The 15,322-nt window shown below is 30.3% G+C and overlaps 1 protein-coding gene across 12 annotated transcripts in view; it reads left to right on the top strand.

Moving 5' to 3' along the window:
* LOC129913862 (polypyrimidine tract-binding protein 3) overlaps positions 1-15,322 on the top strand; it is a 525,860-nt gene that overhangs the window by 469,201 nt on the left and 41,337 nt on the right. For all 12 annotated transcript variants that reach the window (XM_055992807.1, XM_055992802.1, XM_055992808.1 and 9 more), the window contains one exon: positions 13,170-13,441. In XM_055992807.1, coding sequence (XP_055848782.1) covers positions 13,170-13,441 — 272 coding nt within the window. The remainder of the gene's footprint in view (positions 1-13,169; positions 13,442-15,322) is intronic.

The following is a 15,322-nucleotide window of genomic DNA, read 5'->3' as shown; positions in this document are numbered from 1 at the left end:
TATTTCGGTCCTAGAATCCCTAAAGGGTTTTATAATGTACACAAACAGGAAGGGAAGGAAGGCTATTAACTCATCCTATCATTTCGTCCCTCCTCTTCCCAAATTGAATGCGCTGTAAGAAAATACAGAAACCTAATTAATTGATAATTATTGCTGATATGATGTTTTTTTTTTGTTGTTGTATTTTTTTAATTTGCGTAATAAACACATCAACATATTGCTCTGCTACCTTTTAGCGTCGTTGTACAAGTGTACAGCACCTCTTTGTCCCACGTGCTCATCATCGATGTTATTGAAATTGTTGTTGTAGTTGATTTTAATGGTGGCATCATCTTTTCCTGTTGATATTGCTGTTGTTGCTGATGTGACTGGGAAATCGTGCAATGAATTTAAATTTAAAATTATTGTTTGATTTGGTTAATCATTTTTTTTTCAATTTTTTTTTTTTTTTTGATGATGATGGGGAGTATTCTCTGAGTGAAACAACCCCTACAACTGTACTGTATATTGTCACTACCCCCACCGTGCCAGCAGGTTGATTATTTGTTTGCCATTTCGTTGGTTGGTTGTTATATTGTGAAGTGTTAAATGGGGTATTGTTTCCAATATGGGGTAAGGTAATTAATTCCCTTAGGTTGGCTGTTAAGTCAGCAGCATCAGCATGTGGTAATTAAATTTTATTTAAGGCAATAATGATTAAAAATAAACTCTGTTTTATATTCATTGAATTTTTTTTTTTTTTTTTGCTTCCATCTTTTATAATTTTTATTTTATTTTTTTGTCCTCTGTATGAATGTTTGTGTGTATAGACCAAATGACCTACCTATTCTCAAAGGGTTCAAAAAAAATGTGTATTATAATGATAGTTTTTGACATTTAAAATTGAAACACACAAAAATATAAATATATGTGCAGATGTTTTGCATTTTGATGATTGTCATTAATTTTAAATGTTTTACACAAATGTTACTTTGTGTGTTTTTATTTTTGTTGTTATTGGACAATAACATATAGCACCTTTTTGGAGAGACCCCCCCATCATGACATAAAAACAAAACACATTTTTATTGCTTTGATGGTGATCAATTAAAATTAAAGGATGGGTGAGAGAGAGAGAGATAGAGCTTTGGGGTATATATGCAATTTACAAAGTATATTGGTAAAATTGTAATTAAAATAGCCATTTAGTGTTTTTTGGTAATTTAAATTTTATAATTATGGGATTTAGAACACCCTGGACACTCTATTATATGGATGGGTATTTTGAATATTTATACACATTTAAATAATTATATATAAAATGGTGTTAAATTAAATGTGTAAAATTAGCTTCGGGTGTTTTTTTAGAAAATCTAATTAAATGATGAGATGGGCAATATAATTTACAGTTGTTGTTAACTGTTTTTTTGAATAGAAATTTTAGGCCATTGTTAGAACTGAAAGTGTTTTTATAGTAAAGGGGTGTCATTTTGGTGAGCGGAGAAAACCTCTTCCAATATTAATCGATTTTTTGCCGATCTGGAAGATATAAATGAGAATGAAAACCATCAGGGATTCAAAAGGAATTTTTCGATGAGCTTATACTCTCAATATACACATAAACAGATGTGTTATTGGAGAGAGTTTCTCTAAATCAGTGTTGTAAAACATAATTTTTTTTAATGCAATTATTGTTTTTCATTACAAATTTAAATAAAATTTGTATTTAAAATGAAAATTTTGTACCTATTAAACAACTCATTGTAAATAGGTAAAAAATCTTCTGGATTGAAAAAAAAAAATTCAATCCAAAATGTGTGCATTAAATGTTTTTTTTTTTTTTCGTCAAATTTGTTTAAGGTTCAATATTATAGTTGAAAAAAGCTAATGTATGGTCAAATAGTTAAAATTGTAAGAAATTCGACTAATATTAAAAAAATAAAATGCACGACTGGGGTCGCACGGACTTTCTCTTATGGTAAAAGTAACTCTTATGTTAAAGCTTTAAATGTTAAAAATTTAAATTTTGTTTTTTTTTTAAGGAATTTCATAAGCAATGTAAAAAAAATAAAACCTGTTTTTAGAATTAATTAAACAAAACATAGATTTAAATGAACTTTTACTCAAAACCGAGTATGCAATTTGATTTCTTGTATAAAAAGGAATTATTTAGAAAAAAAAATTTCGAAAATCGTTAGAGCCGTTTTTTAAAAAAATAATTTTTTATACCTATATAAAAATTTTCTAACATTTTTCAAAAAAAAGTTGGTATGCTAATTTTAAGAATATAATATTCGACACATAAAAACGATATTTCAAAAAAATTGATCAACCTGTTTTCAAAAAATCAATTTTTCAAATGTGTTTTTTGAAAATTTTTTAAAGTTTTTAAACAACGTTTATTTTATTGTTTTTGTATAAACATATTGATTGAAATCTGTTCTGTTATTTACGAGAAATTCATAAATAAAAAAAAAACATTCTATGACAGGTACCGTTAATAACAAAAATATTTTTTCTATTTCAAAAGTAGGCTCTAATGAGCAATTATAATGTGTAATAGAGCCGTTTTTGAAAAAATTAACTTTTCTATTTCCTTTATATGACAGGTTTCGTTAGCTTTGGTCCTTAAAAAAAATTTCAATTTGTCCTCTAGGAAATCACCCAAAACTGTTAACTACCAAATTTGAAGAAAATACCTCCAGTAGTTTAGGCTGTAGCTCGAGGTACTTACAGACGGCCATACAGACAGACAGAATGTCATGTAAAATTGTTATCTCGAGTTTAATTTTTTTTTCCCAATCCTAAACTTGCCCTATGCCTATAGTACCTACCTATATCGCAAGTAAAAAAATATTAAATGCACACATTTCGCATTGATTGTTTTTTTTTTTTTTTCAATGCAGACATTTTCGATACAAATTTTTTGAATGCAAAATATTTTTTTTTAAATATAAATTTAATTTTTAATGCAAATATTTTTCAGTTGCAATAGGTAACATTTTTTTTAATGTAAAATTTTTATACTTGTGTTTTTTTATGCAAATTTTTTTCAGTTTCAATAAATGCATTTTTTTTTTTTATTGCACAAGGGCATGTTTTTCAATTGATGTTTTTACAAACCTGCTCAAAATTGATGTTTTTGATATCAAATAAATAGGAATAAAGAGCTTACTGAAGAAAAACACATATCTAGGTTATAAATTTAAAAAAATGCAATCGACCTCCTTTTTTTATACTTTCAATGAATTGTCCTTGTTAAAAATGACAAATTAAGAACTGGAAGATTGTCAAAAGTGCTCAAGTGAATTGCATTGCATTCAAAGGTCCTTAAAAAAAAATTTATTTTGTCACTAAAAATAAAAAGTTAGAGACTTTTAAGTGACTGTTGCACATTTAAATAATCCTACTTAACTGTTTACTGTTAAAGTTTGTTCTTTCAAAACTATGCACAAATATTTTCTAAAAGTTTTTTTTTTTTATTCATCAAAACTTTGTTTTTATTTGCTTTTCTATGAAATTATGTCGAAAAAAAATCTATTGCAACATAAAAAGTTCACACAAATCCAAAACACAAAAACCACAATAACAAAACCGCTCGCATTACCGCACTTTACTTTTCATCAACTATCAACTTTTTTTTGCCTGTCTACCTGCGTGTGTATGTGTGTTTGTGTAAACTTGGTCAATGTGCTTAAATATAAATCCTGCCAACTTAAATAAAATAATTTCCAACAAATTGTCCTTTTTTTTACCATGATATGAGTATCTATGTATCTGATGTTGGTTATATTGTGTGGTGCATTTATGAACACAACCCAACAAAAAAAAAAGGTACAAAATAGGATCTCACAGAGATACGGAGGAAAGTAGTTGAGAATGTGTTGACAAATATGCAAATAAGAGTGACCCCTTTTTCTTGCTTGTTCGTGGCGAACTACTGCTAACGATGATGGCTTGGCGGCGGTTGGCTAGGCACGCCTTTTCTAGCCATAAACCCGAAAAGCCCAAAACAAAATGCTTCAATTTAAGAAGATTACCAACTTTTGTTGCAGAAAATTGTTACCTTACATCTTTCCTCTCTTTTCCATCCATGAATGAATGAATGGGATAGGAGGATGGTTAAGTTCTTCGAAAGTAAAGATCCCAACATCAACTACTGTTTTTCCAGGTGTACCATCACCGCAACTACGGTGGACATGGATAAATAAAAAAAAAAAAACGAAAAAAACTTTACTCGTCGGTCGTACACAGGGTTGAAGACCCTTTTTCTGGTTTCGTCCTTAGCATGTAAAATGGCTTTCAACTGGAGGCGAGTCGAGAGTGTGGGTGAAGAATATGTAGATGGCGTAACAGACTTTTTATATAGCTTGTAGGTTATTCCTGGGTTGTTAGCGCTTTTATTGTCGTTGGTTATGAAAATTTAAGGCACAGCACCAACGCAAATAAAGACATATACCGCTCTCCATTTTCACGTGCACAGGTAAAATGCAACAGAAAACTGACTCAAATTGTAGTAAAAAAAATATTTACTACCTTCGTGTAGTAGAATGGAGGTGGATAAAAAAATGATAGAGAGAGAGAAAAGGAGATCCATGTAAAATCCTTATTCAGAGGCGACTGAGTGAATTTATTTATGAAACGGATAGCTTTAGCCGAATACAAAAATTACTACTTTTTCCTTTTTCCACAGACTTATGTCCTTTTTTTTATATATATATTTTTCGTGTTTTGTCTTTTTTCCTTCGTCCTTTATATGTGAATGAACATATTTTTCCACACATATATTTTTCTACATAAACTTTTGTTAAGTGGCCACCATAAAACAGTGTAAGGACTTTATCTCTTCGTGATGCTTCAGTTGAGAAAGCAGGGCGCATACAGTACCTACATAAGTTGAATGTGGGAGAGTCCATGAAGGAAGGATAAGCTCTAGAGAATCTTTTTTTTCTGTTTTGTGTTTAATCTCATTTAATAAATAAATAAATTCAGTGATGTGAGTTTATTAATTAAAAGGAGATCTAAATTTTTTTTCTTTTTTTTAAATTTTTTTTTTTTGTAGAAAATGAAGCATCAGAAATTGCATTTTTTGAGCCTTTTGGATGAATGTAAATGTTTGAAAGGCAAATGAATAAGTAATTCAGCGATTTCATTTCAAGTGCTATTACCTACATGATGGTTATGTTTACGAGATTTAAAAAAGAGGTTTAAAAACATTATAATGAGGATGAAGATCAAAGTAAGAGCTTCGGCATAATTTTTTAATTCCTTTGAGTTGAAAAATTTCGACCACAAGAAGTGTTCAAGAACATAACACTTAAAATATTAATAAAATTGACCTCGTAAAGAAAATGAAATAAGTAAAATAAGGAAAATGCTGAGTTAAATTTTACCTCACAATATTATTCTTGTGCTGCATTCGTAAGAGTACTTTTGAACACGAATATTTCGGGACCAGTCGTGTCATTAACTCCTCTTTTATAAGGATACGACTGAATTTGCAGAAGAGTAACAAGTTGTGTAATTTTTTTTTTGACGAACCATCCCAACGAACCATTAAGGGAAACAGTTTAACAAAAAACAATTATATGACCGCCACCAAGAAGTCTTCTTTCCCAAAAATAATTGATCTCGAAATTTGTTCCAATCGAACCTTGTGATCACTTTGTAATGATGGGCTTCGAATGATGAGTTGTCCTGTGATGAGTTTTCTTGTGATGAGTTGTCCTATGATCAATTATATAAGCTTTGATATGTTGGGTTGATGCGCCTTAGAATGACATTCAACCTTTTCTGTGAGATAAGAGACAGCTGGATCTTGGCTGCTGGCTCTAGGGCTCTAACTATTTGCAAAAATTTATTGTATTGCAATTGTCTTTCGGTGAAAACAATCATGTCATGAAATTTATGCGTTGAACAGTAAGAAACCGAACCGAAGAGAAAATCACAACATTTGTCGTAAGACTACTTCGAAAACATGCAAAACCGGAACAAATTACCCAATTTCCAATAAAACTTGACAATTTTGACTTATATTTACCAATTTTTACTGAAATTTATCAGCTTTGAAAAAGAGTATTCGGTCTATATTTAGGTACTATGTTTTTGGCTATGAATAATTCAATTGGAACTAAAATGTATGATATTTCTTACTATTGAACTAAAATTTACTAGATTTTGGCTCAGATTTATAAATTTGGGTTGAAATTTTTTTAATAATTATATTAAACAATATTTCGGCTTTGATTTTCTAATTTCGGCTAATTTTTTTATTTCAGTTTTGACTGAAAATTCCCTACTTTTTCTCATATTCAGCTGATATTCATTAGATCTTTCAGCTAAGATTTACCAATTTTAATTGAAATTTACTACCTTTCACTGAGGTTTTCTACTATTTAGCTGACATTTACCAGTTTTTTGGCTGAAATTTTATAATTTCGGCTTCGATTTACAAATTTTGACTTAAATTTACTTGTTTCCTCTAAGATTATTAAGTATCAAGCTGACAGAGAGTTTGCCGAAATTTTTCAGTTTTCGACCTAGATTTCAAGTCTCAAATTTCATCTCAAATATAAATATTTCGTCAGTATCCTTGATCAAATCCTTGCGACTTATTTAAGCCCTTTAAACATAGTTTTTTTTCGGTGACAAGTAATTTTTTTTCTTCTTCTTGTTCCTATCACATTTTTAACAATGGGAAAGGAGACAATCCTTTTTTTTGTGTTTTTTTTTTTTTCTATCTTGAACAATACTCAGAGCTCAATAGTGTGTTGAAAGGACAAAGGATAATTGAAATGTCCCCACATTACACATCTATATGTAGTCTTCTCTTCCGTTGAGTATTCTCAGTTGACTTTTTTTCTATCATTTTTGTTGTAATTTTTTTTTTTTTTGTCTATATTTTCGTTGTTCGAAGGACTCGAACGAGAACGAGGACGATGAATCGAAAATTGAAATGGTTTCATAGGAATGTAATGAAGAGCATTTAGTAGATGAAGTAGGGGCTTACAGGTGTAACTACACAGTACTATAGTAAGAGAACACGAGCTATCTAGAGAGCTTTGTAGGTATAGAGAAGGTTTTTTGAATACACGCAGTGGGTGGATATTGTCCTGTCATTCGAATTGTATTGTGCCAGGACAATAAATAAAACTGCAGTTGTCATAGTTTTGTTTGTTTTGTTAAATTTTCAATTTTTTTCAAGTAGATATTCTAGTTGGCAAGTGCAATTAAAAGTAAAAAAAAATATAGAAAAAAAGTATTAAATATACAAAAGGAGGAGAAAAGCCAGGATTATAGATGACAAAAAAAAAAAACAAAAATATACAAAGAGAATTCACTTTTCACAAACCACCTGTGCTATCACAATTGGCTTTGTGTATATTTATATTTCTTCTTCTTCTTTTCTGACGTGGTGTAGTAATTTTGTGTGTGATAAAACGTTACACTTTAATTAAAGTGAAATTAAATGGGCGTTGTGTCGCGCCAGGATATATTTACACGTGTAAGGATGTATTCCTACCACCTACCTTACCTTCTGTATATGTTTATGCATAATTTCTGTTGTTAAAAAGTGATGTTCTTAGTTTTGAAAAACGAGCAAAAAAATAAAACAATTTGTAGGTAAATAATAAGGGAGTGTCGTCGGTAGCATTTAGTCAACGTTTTATAGAAAAATGTCTCTTCTATGACAAAAATTTTACTTAAAGTAGATAGATTTAGGTAAGAGTGTAGATATATGCAACTATGTCATTTGCATGAAACATGGCGAAGTTCCCATTCGGAATTTTTAATATGTCATTAAGCAAAAAAGTGACAAGGAGATTGAAAAGGCGGTTATGCCTCTTTTTTTTTGTATTTCTTTGCTTTTAATTAAATTTTAATTGCACATAATCGACATTTAATAAAATGCGAACATAGTTTTTGATGAGCAAAAACCTACAATACTTTCTATAGTACCACATTTTAATTTAACTTCATTATTATGGGGTACTGTAGAGAATGTACGCTTTGTCTTTTTTTTTTAAGTTTAAGGATTAAGTAATAGTTTCTTTAAATTATTAAATCTCTTATAGCAAAAAAATTCCTTTAAAGCTTTTTGTGTCATCAATTTTGGCAAAGACCTTCAGATGAAATTTAATAACTTTTTGGCTCTGATTTTTCAATTTCAGGAATAAACTATGTATGTATCAAATTTTGGCTAAAATTTTCTAATTTGGTTGAGATTTCAACTTTTTTATTACTGTTTGCAAAAACATTTTCTATTTTTTAGTGGAAATTCAATTCCAATTTTTACTGAAAATTAGATTTTTTGAAATAAGCTGAAACTTGCCAGATTTTGGTTCAAATTTATTATTTTCCGCTAAGACTTTTAGTATTATTTTTATTTTTTAGCACACATTATTTAACAATTTTTTGGCTTTGATTATTCAATTTTGGCTAAAAATTTGGACTCTGATTTGTCAAATTTGGTTGAAATTTCATCTTTCGACTAAGATTTTCAAATTTTAGAGCATATTTATCAAGAATATTGGCGAACCAAAAAGAATCTTCGACTCTAACTGAATTTTGCATTTTTTTAAAGGTACCAATACATTCTCCCTAAGCTACTACGATAAATGTACCTAAAGTAAAAAAAAAAAACCAACAGTTTTTTAATACGAACCTAAAAGGGATATTGTGAAGCTTTTTTGTTTTTTTTTTTTTGTATCTCACCCAAATGCAGTGTTACAACTATTTCCAATCCAATCCAATAGATGCAAGTTACATCTGTTCGCACACATAAATCAATAAGGATCTGTCTTGAGTGTTTTTTTTTTTTTTTTATTGTAAGCATATCTTTCTCTGTCTTTTCAGCTTGTTTTTTTTTTTATTAAACTGTGTGTGTAAATGTCCTTCAATAGCTTGAAGCTTGTATTAGAAAGACAGTCCTGCAGCTCGTGCCGGTCATTTCTATATAAAAACGAACGATGGTCATCATGTTTGTGTATAATTTCGTTTAAACTTCATTTCCGTTATGAACTAATCATCAGAAGAGAGAGTGTAATTTCCGAAGAGTAGAATCATTTTACTTTGGACGACCGACCGAGGACACTTTTTCGTCCTATTTTTTTTTTCAAGTTTTTTTGTTTTTCTTGATTTTCTTCATACACAGACACAGAGTAGATTTGGATTTGAAATATTGAGCTCACCGAAAGTGGAATGTATTTCTAGTACTTTTTTTTAATATTTCTGTATTGGTATTGAAATGAAGTAATATCTTCCATGGAAGTTACATTTTCTGTAGACAAAAAAAAATATTCACTTTCGAAGCAATGATGAATGGAATGGAAAAAAAAATAGAGAAGCGACAAATGAATGCGAAAGGGTTGAAGGAGACTGGGATAGAATGGAAATTTGATTGATTGTTCGTTGTGAAAGGGATAAACTCAATGCTCCCAGAATTACTTTTTGTCTTAAAAATACTATGCAAGTTCTTTAGAATCAATGTAAAAAGGAGTTTTTAAAATAAAAAAAACTTATTCTAAGGAAAAATTTAGGTGATTGAAAGAGCATTATGAGTTCAAAAATATTAGAATCTTTTATTGACACCTATTTTGCACTTTCGTTGAAAATTTTCCAAATATCATTTCAAAATTACCAGTTTTCGACTGAGGATCCCCAGAATTAGGAATTTTGTGCTCCAATTCACCAGTTTTTGGATAAGATTAGCCATTTTCGAGAGAAATTGAACAAACTCATTTGAGATTTTGTAATTTTCTGAAAAAAAAAACTACTTTTTTGGAGATTTTCCAAAAATACCCAATTTAGATACCAACTGAAAAGTTTTCAGCTAAGACTTGGTAGTTTTTGGTTAAAATTACTAAATTTTAAGAATTCTTTACCAATTTCGGATAAGATTTACCGGTTTTCGGGTGAGAAAATTTGCAGTTCTTGGGTGAGATTATTTAAGTGTGGGTAAGATTTCTTCATTTTAGCTGTATTTCGAGTGAAATTTTTCAGTTTTTCAGAGACTAACTAATTTCGACTGAATTTTACCAATTTCCATCGAGATTTTCTAGTTTTTGGCTGAAATTTACTAGTTTTCGGCTGAGGTTTAAACCTTTTGCTTGAGACTTACAAGTTTTCAGCGGAGATTTACCAGTTTTGGGCTAAAGTAATTTAATTTTGCGTAAGATTCACTAGTTTTGGTAATGGTTTACATGTTTTCAAATGAAAATTCCTAGTTTTAAGCTAAGCTAAAACTAGGCTAAAACTAACCAATTTTTTTTGAGATTTTGTAATTTTCTGCCCAAATTTACTTGATTTTGGCTAAGATTTACAAGCTTTTGGATGAATTTTGCCAGTTTTTGGCGGAGATCGTCAAATTTAAGATAAGATTTGATCAACATCAACATGTTTTCGGGTGAAATTTTCTAGTTTTTAGCTGAACTTGACCAATTTTGGGGGAAATCTACCAACTTCTTTGAGATTTTCTAGTTTTCTGTTGAAAATTTCTTGATTTCGATGGAGTTTTACGCATTTTCAAATTTGGCAACAAACAAAAATGTTGTTAAAAATTTTTCAGTTTTCGGCATTTTAGCTAAAATGAACTTGTTTTTGGGTAAGATTTACTATTTTTGAGTCCTAGATTTCGACTAAAAAATCCAATTGACAAATTTCGTCTTAGTAGTACAAGATTTTGGTTAAAAATGATGACTTTTGGGTTGAAGTTTACGAGTTTTAAGTTGATATTTGCAAGTATTTGGCTGAAATATACCAGTTCTTTTATAAAATTTCAATAATTTTGTGTCCTTCTTGACCCAAGACCTTTGAATTCGCCTTGTTTAAAAATATTATATTTCACAGATCAGTTAATTTAAATAAAAAACCCAATTCCATAATCTACACTTCTCCCATTGACTTGATGAATGAGGTGTGGTAGGCAATTATAATTTGTATACAAAAATATGGAGTATAAAGCCCCTTCGGGTTCAATTTGTTACAATTAATATTTTTAATATATGCATAACCCAGGGGTGAAAGACCATCAACCAACCAACACACACATATTCAGCGAATTCACACACAAATAAACATATGGAAAAAAGGAAGTAAGATAAAACCCCTTTAATGCCAATTTTTATTAATTACAAATCCATTTCAATTTCGATATGTACGAAAAATATTCAAATACTCATACATCCAATTTTTGTATATGTACATCTGTGAATGTGGTATAGAGTGAGTGGTCCTTTATGGAAATCCAGCACAATAATACTCATGATGATGGTCACTGCACTAGTGGCTGATGGCTTCTGGCTTGCTGCATATAGAGGAACTGCATTTTCGTTGAAATGAACAAAAATACAAACCGGAAATAGCATAACAGAGGAAGAGATAGTATATGTTGTGTGGTAGTGTGGCTCTGTTGGATAATATTTATTATTTATTTAGCACCAACTTTATGTTTTAATTAAATGGCAGCGCTATATGGCTTCACACATATATCATCTCTTTTCTATACACTTGATATAGGCTGGAATTTCGTTTGCCCTGCAACTATCAAAAACAAAACAAAAAAGGATCGCTTGCTGCAATGAACTGGCATCGAATGAATTGAAAACAATTTTCTTCTCATACCCTTTAGGCCAGTGATATGGTAGATATGCGTTATACCGGAATATTCTATAGTACAAGCCTGGTGCTGCGGTAGATATTGCAATTTTCCTACTCTGTCATTTAATTAGACCGTTTTCGGTCAATTTGAAAGTTTTGCGAACCAACAGCCAACACTAACCAATAAACTATGGTTAAATTGCCGCTTAAGGCAATAATTGAATTGCCAATAAACTATACACTCACACAACCATCAGAAAATATATGGGAAAATTATTACAGCTACAGGATCATCAAGGCTGCGTTTGGTGTAGGTAGTAGTTGTTGATTTTTCAGTTTTGATTTTTGTATATCGATCGAAGGGAATTGAATTGGACTTTTAGTTGAATTATAATTGGGTTTTCAAGGTCGTTGGTATCATATTTGAGAACTACATACAAGACAACATGAAATGAAAAAAAAAAAGTTTGGAAGCAAGGCTAAAAACTGATTTAGCCGTGATATGATGAAATGCTACTGAAGGTGCACTTTAAGAAAACAAAAGGTGCAAGAAGAAACTATAGTTCCCACCGAATTTGCTGTTGAAAATCAGTTTCATTACCGATTTTGAATTTTTTGTATCTTATAATGTTGTGTAATAAGTGAAATAGAAGAAAAATAAGGCACTTTAAAATAAAATTATGTCCATTCTAGATCTGCTTAAAACAATAAGATTTCTAATTGAAATAAAAAGAATCTTTTTAATTTCTGTTTAATTTAAAATGATTTTTTTATTCTATATATAGTACCTATTTTCTTAAAAAAGCTCGACTAAAAATAAAAAAAATCTTACTTATTAATATTGAAAGATTTTCTGAAACAAAGAGATCATCTTAAATTAATGTGAAAATCTGTTAAAAACGTTTATGTTAGTTTTTTATTTTTTTTGCAAAATGGGTTTTTTAGTTGAGTGCAACAGCGAGCGTTAGTCAATAAAGCGGATAGTTTGTGATAGTATGTTGTTAAATCAGAAACCTTAAAAAATTTATTGATTTTTGTATATTTTTATTTCAACATTCTGTGCTATTGTTTTATATATTTTTTTTTCCTGAAATAGAACAATGTGAACAGTTTTTAACATTTAAAATCAACAATCACAATTTAATTTTTCAGAAAATTTGGGTAAAGCTGTATTCGCTTTTGTAATACAATTTACACAATTCATCTAAATGTTGGTCACTGTGGCGTATACGTAACTTTTTTTATTTATTTAATAAGATATAATAAAATTTGTTTTACAATTGGAACTAACTGTTTTCTTATAAACTGTTAAGAACAATATAAAACATAAACTAGAACTTATCTTTGAAAAATATCAAATTAAAAAAAATTTCCATGTTCAGAAGGCAACTATAAATTTAATGCTAAACAAATTCCAATTTTTCTGTTGAAAAAAATTATACATCTTTTTTATAATTTATAATATTTACACTTAAAGTTTCTAATACATATAAATTTTTTTTGTCACTGTCACAGTTTTACTCTATTCCGAATTTTTTTAATGTCATTGTCCTCATTTATTCAATAATTTATTATTATTTTTTTTTTTCCAGGCAAACCTTCCAAAGTGATTCACCTTAGAAACATTCCAAACGAATCCAGCGAACCAGACGTCATATCCCTGGGTATACCCTTCGGACGTGTCACAAATGTACTCGTCCTCAAAGGTAAAAATCAAGCATTTTTAGAGATGGCCGATGAGGTATCAGCCACAGCTATGGTTACCTGTTATACACACAATCCACCACAAATGCGAGGTCGCATGGTTTATGTTCAATTTTCAAATCATCGTGAGTTAAAGACCGATCAAAGCCACACCATTGGGGTAAGTTAATAATAAATTCATAATTTTTAAAAAAATTCAAAAACAAAAAAAGAAAATTATTTTTAATAATTATTTATTCATTCGTGCCTTATCTTATTGTTTTGAAAAAAATAAAAAAAAAAAAAATATTGTTTTTATAATTAGACGATATAAGGGGTGGGAATGGGAAAAATATAAAGCAAACCGTTTTTCACCCTGTGGTGGTGGCGAAATGGCTATATACGTAGTTATTAGAAAAACGGAACTTAGTCGTCCATCTATCCAAAGGAACGCCGTTTGGTGGCGTTCGGTGTAACACAATTTAATTAATTTCAATTTTTTTTCTTTTTTTTTTTCAAATCTACCCACCCGATATCTAACTTTTAGATCCCGTTGAAAAGTTCTAGAGTACGCGGTTCGAAATACTCAGATTGTATCAACACTGTATACAGTAGTCCGCCCCGCTTCATAAAGTATAATTCGTTTTAGAGACTCTCACTCGTTTTGCTTCTGTGGTCTTCTATGTGTGCTCGAGTACAGTTGGACGGTGTTGAAAATTTGTTCAGCTTGAAGGGTATATGGATGTTTTTTTTTTAACTGATGGAAAAAGGGTTTCATTTCATTCTTTAGCTCCATATTGAAATTGACTCACAGGCTTGATGAAAAACCAACAAAAAACAACAAACACACAAAAAAAAAAATAACAAACACAAATTCAAGCCTCGCGTCGGGCGCCAGGCGTCGCTAGTGGTATAGCAGCTTTATACCTACTATAAAACGTCGATGGATGTGATGTGTGGTGGTTTATAAGCGAGTTGAATGTAAAAAACATTTCTCTGTCCATCGCGAAGGACATTTGGTGTAGCTAGCGCATATTGAAGCTTACCACGACAAAACCGCACCAAACTACTGAAAAACGGTACACACAATCATCACTCTATATAAACTATATTACAGACCGCGAGGCTCTTATACTCATACCTTTACCTCGTCTCCACAAAATATACTATATATAGAAGGACTTGGCTGCCTCGCACGAATTCGAAAAACAATCAATTTTAGAGAATTGGCTTCAGGTAAAATTCCTGTTGCTGCATCAGACTCTCGAATTGAAATGTTTCGTTTGCTTTTGTTTTGTGTGTTGTTTGTGTGGAGGTCCTTTTTGTATCAAATTGTTGTATTGCATGTTTAACGGTATATATATTGGTTTGAATTTCGCGCCCTAGAGGGGTTATTTTTTTTTTGTATTAATTGGCATTGTATGCGGAAAATTAAGGCACAATGAGTTTTATATTGATTCACTCACAAACAATAGGGTTTTATTTATTTAAGGGAAGTATAATTCACTGGTTTTGAGAGGATAAAGTGGGGAGAAGTTATGATGGAAATTAATTTCAATTAGTTATTTCAGTTCAATGAAGTTGACACAAAACTTTTGTTCAACAATATAAATTGACTTCACTCAATATTTGTCTTTAACTCATAATAGGCTCAAAGGTATTGCTTCCTGGGTATTGTAATTTATATAGCCTTAAAGGGTTTTTGGGGTTTTTGAAAATTCTTAAAAATTAAATTGATAGCTCAGGGCAATTAGTCAAAATATGGGCATGAAATCGCATTTTTCGCGGGACAAAATTTTTTTCATGGAATGTGTTCGGGTGGTTGTCCTTATCATAAAAGTCAATTTGTTGGGAAAATTGGAGGTTGGGAACAGCCGCCATCTTGGAAAAGAGATTGGTAGCGTTTTTATTGAATAGCTCCATTGTTATTCATTTTAACAGAAAATGACAAAGGTAGGACTTATTAACAATAAAATTATCTAAACAATGATATACAAAACAATTCCGTGAGTTGATTAAATAAAATTTTATAGTTGGTCAAAGTGCGGGTTTGTATCGCAAG

Source organism: Episyrphus balteatus, chromosome 3, assembly GCF_945859705.1.
Source record: "Episyrphus balteatus chromosome 3, idEpiBalt1.1, whole genome shotgun sequence".
In the NCBI taxonomy this organism is placed as follows: Eukaryota; Metazoa; Arthropoda; class Insecta; order Diptera; family Syrphidae; genus Episyrphus; species Episyrphus balteatus.
The sequence above is the reverse complement of the archived record's forward strand: the minus strand, read 5'-3'. Positions and strand labels throughout refer to the sequence as shown.